Source organism: Alternaria postmessia (genome assembly GCF_024291825.1).
Source record: "Alternaria postmessia strain BMP 2775 chromosome Unknown scaffold_100, whole genome shotgun sequence".
Taxonomy (NCBI): domain Eukaryota; kingdom Fungi; phylum Ascomycota; class Dothideomycetes; order Pleosporales; family Pleosporaceae; genus Alternaria; species Alternaria postmessia.
In genome coordinates, this window is record NW_026260173.1 from 56,675 (window position 1) to 68,929 (window position 12,255).

General features: G+C 54.1%; 6 protein-coding genes across 6 annotated transcripts; 5 read left to right on the plus strand and 1 right to left on the minus strand.

The window, feature by feature from the left end:
* Positions 1–198: 198 nt before the first annotated feature.
* Positions 199–1,217, minus strand: NUO31 (NADH-ubiquinone oxidoreductase 30.4 kDa subunit, mitochondrial; the record flags this gene model as incomplete). The annotated part of the gene is made up of 4 exons (XM_051736004.1): positions 199–252; positions 305–836; positions 884–1,017; positions 1,071–1,217. The coding sequence occupies 4 exons, from the start codon at positions 1,215–1,217 to the stop codon at positions 199–201; spliced, it is 867 nt and encodes a 288-aa protein (XP_051584248.1).
* A 357-nt stretch (positions 1,218–1,574) lies between these two features.
* J4E82_009783 (uncharacterized protein) lies at positions 1,575–4,248 on the plus strand (the record flags this gene model as incomplete). Its single annotated transcript, XM_051736005.1, has 4 exons — positions 1,575–1,694; positions 1,759–1,871; positions 1,922–2,296; positions 2,352–4,248. The coding sequence occupies 4 exons, from the start codon at positions 1,575–1,577 to the stop codon at positions 4,246–4,248; spliced, it is 2,505 nt and encodes an 834-aa protein (XP_051584249.1).
* Positions 4,249–4,510: 262 nt separating this feature from the next.
* On the plus strand, positions 4,511–7,390 carry J4E82_009784 (uncharacterized protein; the record flags this gene model as incomplete). Its single annotated transcript, XM_051736006.1, has 2 exons — positions 4,511–4,523; positions 4,764–7,390. 2 exons carry the CDS (start codon positions 4,511–4,513, stop codon positions 7,388–7,390), a joined length of 2,640 nt encoding a protein of 879 aa, XP_051584250.1.
* Positions 7,391–7,749: 359 nt separating this feature from the next.
* J4E82_009785 (uncharacterized protein) lies at positions 7,750–9,240 on the plus strand (the record flags this gene model as incomplete). Its single annotated transcript, XM_051736007.1, has 4 exons — positions 7,750–7,824; positions 7,875–7,931; positions 7,988–9,163; positions 9,214–9,240. The coding sequence occupies 4 exons, from the start codon at positions 7,750–7,752 to the stop codon at positions 9,238–9,240; spliced, it is 1,335 nt and encodes a 444-aa protein (XP_051584251.1).
* A 469-nt stretch (positions 9,241–9,709) lies between these two features.
* Positions 9,710–10,897, plus strand: J4E82_009786 (uncharacterized protein; the record flags this gene model as incomplete). The annotated part of the gene is made up of 1 exon (XM_051736008.1): positions 9,710–10,897. The coding sequence occupies one exon, from the start codon at positions 9,710–9,712 to the stop codon at positions 10,895–10,897; it is 1,188 nt and encodes a 395-aa protein (XP_051584252.1).
* Positions 10,898–11,123: 226 nt separating this feature from the next.
* Positions 11,124–12,231, plus strand: J4E82_009787 (uncharacterized protein; the record flags this gene model as incomplete). The annotated part of the gene is made up of 2 exons (XM_051736009.1): positions 11,124–11,465; positions 11,524–12,231. The coding sequence occupies 2 exons, from the start codon at positions 11,124–11,126 to the stop codon at positions 12,229–12,231; spliced, it is 1,050 nt and encodes a 349-aa protein (XP_051584253.1).
* Between the last annotated feature and the right edge of the window lie 24 nt (positions 12,232–12,255).

Consider the following 12,255-nt stretch of genomic DNA (forward strand, 5'->3'; position numbering starts at 1 on the left):
TTACAGGATGTCTTTGCTAAATGTTCTATCGGACCTTCTATATTAGCCGTCGAGCCCACTACATCTGGACCACGGAGCCAACACATATGCACTGAGAACACAGAGCAAGAGGGATGATGTCTAGCATGTGGTGGAATGTTGGATGTTGTACAAGTACGTTCATTCGCAGGTATATACAATCCATATCCTCTAAGCTTTCTATTTCTTCTCTTCCTCTTTGGGAGGCTCTGGCTTTGGTGTTGGGAGTTTGAACTGTATTTCCGTTAGATGCGGCGTCATAAATATGGCAAGTAAAGAGACTCACGTTCTCGGGCTTGAGGTCGTCACCAGGACCGACCTGCTCCCATGCTGAGGAGCCACCACGGAAGTTCCTGAAAGCCTGTGTCATCTCCAGGGGTTCCACGACGATCCTCTTCTTCTCCTCGTCGTATCGGATCTCAGTGTATCCAGTCATGGGGAAGTCCTTTCGCAGTGGGTGTCCATCGAAACCGTAGTCGGTCATGATGCGCCTCAAGTCTGGGTGTCCAACGAAGAAGACACCAAACAGATCGTAGACCTCGCGCTCGTACCAGTTGGCGCCGTCGTAGAGATCGCACAGACTGGGGACTGGGGTGGCCTCGTCTGCGTATGTCTTGACCCTGAGGCGCGAGTTGTGGCGGATGCTGAGCATGTTGTAGACGACTTCAAAGCGCTGGTCCTTGGTGGGGTAGTCGACGGCTGTGATGTCGGAAATTTGTGTGTACTCAGCCGCGGTGTGGTACTTCAGGAAGGTGAAGGTGGGGATGATGCCGGCGGGAGGGACGTAGATGGTCAACTCGTCTTTCCACACGGAGAACCTGGACTGCCATCAGATAGTGCTGGATTGAGGTCTGGGCTGACCTACTGCTGGACGTATTTGGGCAGACATGACATGATGTACTGGCCATACTTGTGCAGAGACTCGCCCTTCTCTTTGTACTGGTCTGCCGGGTTTACGATGGCGCGCTTGAGCTTGACGGCCTCGTCACGGGGGGCAAACTGCAGTCGTGTTAGAAGCCCATATTCCAGCTCCAACGTGTGATATAGCGCACCCTCATGTTTGGCGTGTCGGATTCGGGGCCCGCGACCTCCTTCGCCCGCAGAGCCGACGAGGCAAAGGTGCGCACTGCATGGCGGGAGCAGGTGGATGCGCGGACGGCGGCGCCCAATGGCCGGCCTACAGCTAGCCGCATAGCCATAGTGTGCAGTGAGGGAGTGGTGAGGCTACGCGATGTAGCAGGTAAAGGCGACTCGGGGTGGTGATGTCGTCGACGTCGTGAAGTTCGCAGCTCAACCCGCAACATGCAAGATTATGTAAGTAGCGTCTGGCGGAACTGGTGTCCCATCGCGCAGGTGCAGCCTCTTAACCCCCATCACCCTTCCGTGGATCCCTCTTACAGCGACAGCGACTCTCCGGCCGGCGTTTATTTGTGCTTCAGCGGTTTCCTTCCTGACCCCCTGTGGATGCCACCTAGTTCCCATCTCACCCCACGTACCATCACATCCAGCGCCACCCTTCGGCTTTGACCACGCACTTTCCACAACCACACAACACCATGTCCCGACTGCAACAGGACCAGTTCGTCGACGATGACGAGGAGGAGTGCTGCCCGCTCTGCGTCGAGGAGTTCGACCTCTCGGACAGGAATTTCCGGCCCTGTCCATGCGGCTACCAAGTACGCCTTTGTGCCGAAACTCGGTGAAGCCTTCTCGAGTCCCCCGTGCTAACTCACGTGCCAGATATGCCAGTTCTGCTACAACAACATCAAAACCACCATGAACGGGCTGTGCCCCGCATGTCGCAGACCCTACGATGACTCCACGATCGAGTGGAAGACCATCTCCCCCGAAGAGTGCGTCGTCCCTTACATCTTCCCTGCATAACACTTCTGACACTGGGCAGGATGGCACAGCACAAGCAGCTCATAGCGCAAAAGGCCAAGAAGAACGCGCAGATACGGCAGAAGGAAGCGCAGAAGGCCGAAGCCGACTCTCTCAGCCGCAAGCACCTGTCTGGGCTGCGTGTCGTCCAGAAGAACCTCGTATACGTTACCGGTCTCACGCCCACCATACGCGAAGACGAACTACTCAAGACCCTCCGCGGTGACGACTACTTTGGGCAGTACGGCAAGATCCTCAAGATCGTCGTAAGCAAGGCCAAGGAGAACGCTCAGCACCAGCAGTCGGTGGGCGTCTACGTAACATTCGCTCGAAAAGAAGACGCGGAGAAGTGCATCAATGCTGTCGACGGCTCCCAGAACGGCGAGAGAACACTGAGGTACGTAAATATCTTTCCTGCATATTTGCCATGTGACAAGCTTACGTCTCTACAGAGCACAGTTTGGTACGACAAAGTACTGTTCAGCGTACCTCCGCGGCGAGACTTGCAACAACCGCAACTGCATGTTCTTGCACGAACCTGGCGAGGACAACGACAGCTTTACCCGCCAGGATCTCTCCATGATGAACTCGATCCAGACGCAACAACCGTCACAGTCGTCCACATCCCGAGCCGCACCTCCTGCGCACCAGGGTCCACCCGTTGCTGCCGCGACACCGATGAATCGCCAAGACAGTAACGACACGTCGAGCTCGATACATGAAGCACCTGGCCTACCCGCAACGGCAAACTGGGGCAGCAAAGCGGTGCTGGAGCGTCGTGCAAGCCGCTCAACAGTTGCTTCGAACAACGCCAGTCCCATGATCACGAACGCTGTCCCTGCACAAGCATCGAAAGCACCGAAGCCAGCGGAGGCACCAAAGAAGAAGGGCAAGGACAAGGAAAAAGAAAAAGAAAAGGAGAAAGAAAAGGAGAAGGAGAAGGAGAAAGAGCAGAAAGAGAAGGAGAAGGAAAAGGAAAAGGAGAAAGACAAGTCTCCGCAAGCATCGAAGCCTGCAACTCCGCCGCCTGCGCCTGCACCCGCCGCACGTCCTGCCAAATCCCGCGACAACGGCATTCACGATCTCCTAAAGGTCATCTGCTCGCCAGATTTCAAGTTCGTCTTCTCCAGTGCCGTTCTATCTGAGGAAGAATTGAAAGCTGTTACCGAGTTCCCTCAACTCCTGGACCCCAATGGCGGTGCAAAGCGTCGTGCCATTAAGGAAAAGAAGGAGAAGGAATTGGCATTGCAGCGGGAGGCCGAGGCAGAAGCAATTGCAAAGGCAGCCTCCCAGCAAGCTCCTGCTGCAGTTGAGCGTGAAGACAACGAGGCGACGGCTGGTGGCAGCTTACAACTTGGAGGCGAGCCCGAAGACGGCCCTGAGACAAGCACCAACCATCTCAACCAGCATGCGATTGCACCACCTGGTCAACAGGGTTTCGGTGGAAGCCTCTTTGGGCAGAACACCCCTCTGGCCGAGGACTTCAGCAACCTTGGATTGAGCAACAGAGGCCTGACGCCACAGCAGCAACAGCAGTTGTTGCTCTCCAACTTCAAGTCCGGCACCCAGTCCACGAATATTCTCAGCAACATGCAAAATGCTCAGCCTCAGCAGCACAATACTCCTAGCCATGCCAGACACACGTCACGCTTTAGTTTCGCCAACGACAGCGCCTCTGCTTCTGCGAATGTGCAACCTGTTGCGAACCAGAAGCTCATGAGCCAACAAAACTCGATGATGCCGAAGAATGCCAACCAATTCAACCCCATGTCTCAGCACCAGCAGCTGGGTGGGCAGTTCTTCACCAACGTGCAAGGTCCTCCTCCCGGACTGAAGCCTACTGGTACACCTCCTGTCAGCGGGACTGGCATGTTCGGTCAAGGTCACGGTTTCGCGACGGGTGGTCTACCCTACGGGGCTGGTGCGACGGCGAGGAACAACAATGATGCCATGTATCAGGACTTGCTCCGCAGCCGGAACATGGATGGTGCTGCTAGGCTAGCTGATGCTGGAAAGCGTGAGTCAATGTTTCCTTCTTTCCTTAATCAACACCCCACAACCTCCACACCTGCACCTGCCCCTGGTCTCCTAAGCTTCCCTTATGGACCTTCGCCTGGAGCTTACCAGGAGTCTGGTTCGCAGAAATCCAAGAAAAAGGGTAAGAAGCATAGGCACGCAAACACATCCTCCTCTGGAGGAGGTGGTCTTGCCGATGTTCAGGACCCAAGTATCTTGCAGGCAAGGTTGCACCAAGGCGGTATGGCGGGGCAGGGCTTGTATGGCCAAGGTCAAGGCGGTTTCTCTTCTCTCTATTCCAACAACAACTACGGCGGCGCTGGACGATGGTAGTCATTTTTCCTTCTGCACACTAGTCGGCCTCTGGCTCGACATACTGTCTTAGTACTTTATTCGAACGATGGCTGCATGGCGTTTCGGTTTTACGGCGAATCCATCGGCACAGGTGCTTCGACACTGAGATGCCCGGCGTTATGAGTGGGTTGCACGTCTCTACGGCACCTATACCTTCACATATTTTCTCAGCTTCTGTCATAATTGGGTGGATTGCACTGTCCTGCCGCTGCAAAGGTTGGCTTCTCTCGTCGTCTTCGTCATGGTCATCGCATGTACGTAACTACCCCTCCTGCCGCTGAGTCGGCATGCTTACTTTCTAATAGAGAGATGGCCTGTTCACTATTTTCTTGCCCCATCAAGTGACGGAGATGTTCGAGAGTCAACTTTTGCCAATTGATGTACCTTAAGCTTCTGTCAACACCATCCTGACCATCGTCTGGCGGCCGCCGTACTCATCACAGCTGAACTTGCTTTTTCTGATGTAGACATTCAAGGCTAACGAGTTATCGTAGACGATGCGCCTTTGAGTGCAGAAGAACAAGCGTCTATCAATGTGGATGCACTTGTTAACGACAGCGACAATGAGCCAATCCGACCAATTCTGAGCACTCCGCTGAGCGGCCACTTTTTTGAGCAGCCCCGTCGATCGACTCCCACTATACCGCCTGGCTTCACAGCGCCAGCCATACCCAAAGCGGTCCTGGAAGAGTCACGCTCTCGTCCTGGGTCTCGACCAATGTCTCGAACTACATCCTCGAACATTACACCAGCCGTGCCTGTCGTGCCTGCTACGCCGCTTGTTAACGCAACGCCTGGCAAGACCAAGGGCAAGCAGAAGAGCGATGTCGTCGTACCGGCAACACCTACAGCAGCTCCCCCAGCGACCGCTGCGGCCAAGCCTTCGCCCTCGACGCCTTCAAGAGCGGCGACTAAAGAAGCTGTCGTTGTCCCTCAAACACCCAAGGAGCCTACACCTAGAGAGGCTTCTAGGGCGGCCAAAGAAGACGTAGTACAGACTCCAAAGTCTACCCCAGATGCGAAGAAGATGGTGTCGGAAACAGCTGCCAAGGACACGCCGAAGTCAAAGGGTGCTTCTAAGAAGAGTCAGCCTGCAACTCAAACTACCCCAAAGAAAGAGCCACAGAAGGAGACAGCACGTACGCCTGTCGCGAGTGTGACGCCTACAGCTTCAACCAAGCGGCAGCCTCCAGGCAAGCTTGATATCCCGGCTGCTACTAAACTGCCAATTGATGAAAGCTCCCCAGCCCCAGGCTCGGCCAAGATAGACTCCCAATCGAAGACCAATCGTTCAATGCCGACTCCATCCGCTAGTTCCGTACCCCCAAGTCCTGCCGCGGTGGCCACCGGATCGCCAATCAAGCGTACAGGTGCGCCTAGGACTCTGCGAGTGGTCGCGACACCCAAAGCAGAAGTCCCACCGCCTTTGTCAGCGCCACCAGTGCCGTCTCTGCCTCAGGTATCAACCGTCGACAAGCTTCGATCTAGACAAGCGAGTATCGCTTCTGTCAATCTACCAGGCACACCAAGCGAGATGATATCGGACACAGCTTCGGTCACTTCAACATCGTTCTCAAGAGCCAACTCACCACCACCTGTTGGCGGCAAGGTCGGGACTGCACCTGTCAGGAAGAAGACCAAATCTCAAGCCAAGAAGGACAGACAAGAACGAAAGAAGCAGATTGAAGAAGAGCAGCTGGAGGACACCAAGTCGGATGTTGAGGTTGTGCAAGCTCCAATCATCGGTCGCAAGAAAAAGGAGAAGAAGCCGACAAGCAAACCAAAACCTATCGCGGCAGCTTTCAAGAGTCAGCCAGCCTCGCCCAAGCCAGCTGTGGTCGAGGAAGTTATTGCTCAAGCGCCGACGACATCACGCAGGGATTCTTCAGCGAAGGTCTCAGCAGCAGCAACGCCCGAACCAGAACCCGAGCCCGAACAGCCCAAGGACAAGCGCGAGAATTCTGCTCAATCGATCTTGGCTGATTTGCAACGCACGGGCGAGCTCCTTGTATCGACTCTTGAGTTTTTCAAACCATTGTCTTCGTCGCTCACTCATGCCTCTCGCTCTACTCAAAACGGTAACGTGACTGCACCTCCTGACCTGAAGCTGCATTTCTCCCAAACCGACCTTGATGCGCTCGCTAAAAAGAAGCCGGTACGCCTCAATAGCCAGGATGGCAAACCTGATTCTAGGACTCTCATTACACCCAACGGCAAGTTCTTCTGGGGCCTGACCGAGGAGCTCGAGACGAAAGCACTTGAGCTTGAAAGGCATATCGAAGAACTCAAGGGCCATGCTCGCTTCCACCCTCGTAAGCAGACCGCACATAATCACAACATGACAAACTCAGCTCATTCGAATGACGTACTTCCAGCAATCGCCACTGCACTCAAGGAGGCAGGTAAAAAGCTGAATACCAACGGCGGGCAGCAGATGCCGCGACTAGACAACTCTTCCGGGCTTCTTGATTCAACAAACCTTCCCCTGCCGCCCGTACAAGTACAAGATGCGTCTATGCCTCAAGTCCCTCCCCCACAGCAACAGCAAACACCCGCCGACGCTGGCGCCTATCTCAACCAGTACGTCCTCCCCAAGACAGACAACCCGCCACCGAACCAGCCACGTCCCGAGATGGCTGCTGTTGGTGGTGCGCCTGGTGCCGGGACAGCGAACATGTCTGTCAACTCGAACAGATTTGCAAAGGCAGCTAAAGCAGTTGTCGAAGGAGGAGCAGTGGGAAGCACAGAAATAGACGGCATGGGAATGATGGCAGCCGATAGATTGGGCGGCGTCTTTGTCCAGGGTCTCGAAGCACTTGTAGGTGCTGGACTCGGCTACCAGTCTACGCAAGAGTTTGGCCTCGACGGCAATGGCAACATCACGTTAGGCAACGGTAGTGGAGGCGGACTAGACATGCAGGGCCTGATGAACGCGATCGAGACAACGGCTGGCATGGGTGGCTACGGTGGCAATGCGAGGAGGGGAAGGGGTAGTGTGCTGACCATGGAAGAGGCGGAGCAAGCCATGCACGCGGCGAGGAGAGAACACGATGTGCTGGAAAAGAAGCTGAATGTGCTGATGAAGAAGAACAAGAAGCTGGCGACTGGCGTAGGAAAGTAGTGACGGTATGAGTAGTGTCAGTGAATCTTGACCAAATCCATATGAATATTTTGGAAAACAATACGCTAGCACTGTGAGGCCGTATATGCGTGACTGACATAGCTTGCTCGTATTCGAGAATAGCTGGCGCAAGCTGTGACAAAGGGGATGAAGTCGAGCTGCACCTGACGACGCGCCGACTCGCCGATTCGCCAGGGCTTCTCACCGCCAGCGGTGGGCTGGAATTCCAGGGTCCACCAACTGGTTCCTGAAGAAGGCCAGATTCGCAATTGCTCTCACTGCACGTTTCTTCTGATCTTGAGGCGCGCTCACGATCTTTTGTTTTCAACCCGCTATTACACAACCAAGACTTTTTCAAGATGAGTCTGCAGCCACCCTCGCTCTCCATGAGGCCCAAGTCTCCCTCTGGAGGCTCTACCAAGGCCGTCATTCTGGTAGATATTTCCCACGACGTAGACTCTGCCATGTATGCTTACAAGACTAGGTCGGAGGCCCTTCTCGAGGCACGCGGTTTAGGCCTCTGTCTATGGAACTGCCCAAGGTGCGCGACAATTCGGACTGCCGTACCCCAGCGCATCCCCGCTAATGCTACCACAGCCGCTCTTCCCCGTCGCCGGTCACCCCATAATCGAGCACTGCTTCCGCGCCATCACCAACGTCCCCGAGATCAAGGAAGTCTTTATCGTCGGCTACTATGAGGAATCCGTCTTCCAGCCCTTCATCAACGCCGTCTCGACCAGCTGGCCACACCTGAGCGTCAAGTACCTCCGCGAATACCAGGCATTGGGCACGGCTGGAGGTCTCTACCACTTCCGCGACGTCATATTGAAGGGCAAGCCAGAGAAGCTGTTTGTTCTGAACGCAGATGTCTGCTCTTCCTTCCCGCTGGTGGAGATGCTCAAGCTCTTCAACGATAAGGACGCCGAGGCGGTAATGCTGGGCACGAGGGTCGCAAACGAGGCCGCGTCCAACTTTGGTTGCATTGTCTCAGATGCGCACACAAAGCGCGTGCTTCACTACGTCGAGAAGCCCGAGTCGCACATCTCCAACCTCATCAACTGCGGAATCTACCTCTTCGCGACCGAGTGCATCTTCCCCGCCATTCGCAGCGCCATCAAGCGACGGACCGAGCGCCCACGGCTGCTGTCGTACCCCTCCTCCGAGAACCTCGAATCTTCCTTCTACCAAAACGAAGACGACGACGATAACAAGGAGAATGCTGTCATTCGCCTGGAGCAGGATGTACTGTCCGACATTGCCGACAGCAGGCAGTTCTTCGTCCTTGAGACCAAGGACTTTTGGCGCCAGATCAAGACCGCTGGTTCGGCCGTCCCAGCCAACGCCCTGTACCTCCTGAAGGCATTCCAGGCGGGATCGGAGGAGCTCGCGGCCCCCTCCGCAAACATTCTGCCTCCAGTCTACATTCACCCCTCCGCCCAGATCGACCCAACTGCCAAGATCGGACCCAACGTCTCTATTGGCCCTCGTGTCGTCATTGGAGCTGGTGCGCGTGTCAAAGAGTCCATCGTTCTCGAAGACTCTGAGATCAAGCACGATGCATGTGTTTTGTACACCATCATTGGTTGGTCCAGCAAGATTGGTGCCTGGGCCCGTGTTGAGGGCACACCAACTCCCGTTACTAGCCACACCACCAGCGTCATCAAGAACGGCGTCAAGGTCCAAAGCATTACCATTCTCGGCAAGGATTGCGCCGTGGCAGATGAAGTTCGCGTGCAAAACTGTGTTTGCTTGCCATACAAGGAACTGAAGAGGGTAAGACCACTCCATTGCGCTTCATCGACTTACACTAATTCATTGTACAGGACGTGTCCAACGAGGTCATAATGTAAAGGCCTTGTGAGTTAGTATTGGGTGATGTTGCATCATATGGGCATCTATAGTATTTAATCAAAATGCGATGCATGACAGGTGGTCAATGGATAGAGTGATATACCACTACAATGGGAATGACAGCCAAGATGAACACATTGATTCTTGCATTTGTGAAAAGACATCTGTAAACTTCCCTCTGTCATGATGCCCTAGAATAGCCGCGCCTAGACTGAATCGGGTATCGCCATCCGAACATTCGACGTCCCGTTCCCCAACTCCAATACACGCTTCCGCCATCCTCAGGATTCTTGTGCAGTCCTTGTATTGTCTTTTTCATCGCTCCTAATATTTCGCTCAGGACATTCCACACGAACTGTTAGAAGCGTCATATCGTCCAAGTTTCGAGCAGATAGTGTGATCGGCAATCTTTGAGTCAAAGGAAGCAGACTAGACTAAGAAAGAGTTATTTGTCTACAGAAAGACACCATGTCAGACATGGACGCGGCCCTTCATGCAGCGCGAGACAGGCAGTCGAATGGTGGCACATCAGGAAGCACCACGAAGCTTAACCCCACTCCAGACTCTGGATCCCGGTACGATAAGCCTATCGTCGCCGCGCAACAGGACGGTCTACCAATAATCGACATCTCAGCTTTCCTAGATCCTTCATCCTCGAAGGATGCACGATCTACGACTGCTAAAGCCATTAGCGCCGCTTGCGTGAACTATGGCTTCTTCTATCTCACAGGGCATGGCATACCAACTACAAAGCTCGATGAAGTCATCAGCCTTGCACGCGACTTCTTCGCCTTACCATTAGAAGAGAAGAACAAAATCAAGCGCTTTGATGCTGGTAGTCCGGAAGGAGGAGATGGCGCACGGGGTTACCAGGGGCTCGGCGAAAACGTGACGGGCGGCCTGCAAGACATGCAAGAAGCCATCGACTGGTACCGTGACTGGCCAGCAGAGAAGCGAGAGCCCGGAGACGGAGGACCGGGTAGCGTGAAGAGTCTTCAGGGCACCAATCTATGGCCTGAGCAACCGAAAGAGCTCAAGCCTGTATACACAGACTACATTGAGCATGTCAAGAAAGTCGGCGAAGCCCTTGTCCACGCCATGGGCGTAGCTCTAGACCTTGGGTCACCTAAATCAAACGCAACGCAAAGCACAGAAGACGAAGAAGTCTTTGTGCGAAACTGCGACGAGTCCTTCTGGGTAATGCGCATGATCGGTTACCCTCCACTGACAACCCCTCACACGCCCGGCAACGACATTGAACAATTCTCCTGCGGCGCCCACACAGACTATGGCTGCGTAACGCTCCTACTCACGGATCCTACGCCCGGTGCTCTTCAAGTCCAACTCAAAGACGGGACTTGGCTCAATGCCGATCCCATACCAGGAGCTTTCGTGGTCAACATTGGGGATATGATTGAGCGGTGGACGAACGGGCTTTGGAAGAGTACGATGCATAGGGTCATTCATAGGGGGCAACAGTACAGGATTAGTGTGCCATTCTTCTATGAGCCGAATTTCGATGCTGTGGTTCGGCCGTTGGAGAAGTGTGTGGAAGAGAGTGGGAAGAAGCCGATACATCAGGGGAGCACGTATGGGGAACATCTTTTGACCAAGGTGTTTAGCAATTTCTACTATAGTAAGAGGACGGATTGGTGAGAACTGGAGTCGTGTTGTGAGGAGCATGACGTGGTGAGCAAGAGAAATCTGTGTTTGCAATTGTATTCTCACCTTCACTCGCGGTTTTGGGGTCACGCTCACCTCTGAATCAGAGATCTCACGCTCCACATAATTCGTCTTCCAGCGTGCTACTTCGTGCTTCCTTATCCAACCCTCTACCCGTATCTACATTCACATACCACACAAACATACAACTGCCTCCACAATGTCTTCCGCAAGCACACACCCTGTACGCAGGCTGTCTCTATACTGCCCCGATCTCAACAAGAATTGGTACAACTTCCTCATCACCCCTTCAATGACCTGGGAAGATATGATTGTATCTATCCAAGCTGCATTCCAGTATCACGACCCAGTCTGGCCCCTCGACATTAACGGCGAACCCTTCTCCAAAACCGCGGATGTCTTCAACCTCGCCAGCATCCAGAACGGCGAAGAGCTTCTCATTCAGTTGAGGGAAGGCTTTCGCATCGTTGGGCCACTAGATTTAGAGGTTGTTCTGTATCTCGAGGAGAATGACCCTGGTGCACTGGAGACCACTCTTAGGGTAAGTTACTGCAACGAAGAGCGCATTGAAGACTATCTTATTGACTAGTAACTTCTAGAAAACCAAGCCAGCAGAGAAGCGTATCCACATGGAGAAACTCCGCCGCTGCGATAGTGTCGCCAGAAAGAACATTTGTCGCATTGTTCTTCCCCACTCCGAGGTCATGGAACTTGTCGCCGCGCTGAACAAGGTTTCTGATACCATGTTGAAGCGGACTTACTCCGCAAGCAAGACTCTAGACGATATCAGCAATAACTGGCGCGTCCGCACCACCGAGAAGACCAAGGACCTTACCAATGACTTGAGGTGTTTGGCCATGATTGACATCTTCAGCAAGGCCTTACCTGGTCAGCACTACTTAGGTGAAGGTTTCCTCCTCGCCGCCACTAAAGCCCGCATCGAATCTGGCGGGCCATCCGAGCTCAAACATATTCAGGTACAGGATGTGCTGGACGCTATCCAAACCCTTTACGAAGCCGCCGGCGCCATTGGTTCCACTTGGAAAACCACGAAGGACAACAACACCATCAGCAAGCGCTTCGATCGCAGCAAATCATACAAGGCAGGCAAGAAGGGTGAGGCAGCGACCGCGCGCTACAACAATGATATCGAGTACATGGGCGAAGACGCTGCTGACGCGGCTTATCCTGGTAAGGGCAAGGGCAAGGCTATGGGCATGCTCGCAGGACGCCTCGAGAAGACCTTGTTGCCGGATAATCACATGGACAGCGATGACGACAAGGATGATTCTGATTACGTGGAGTGAGTCGGTGATAGAGCCTGGAGGGTC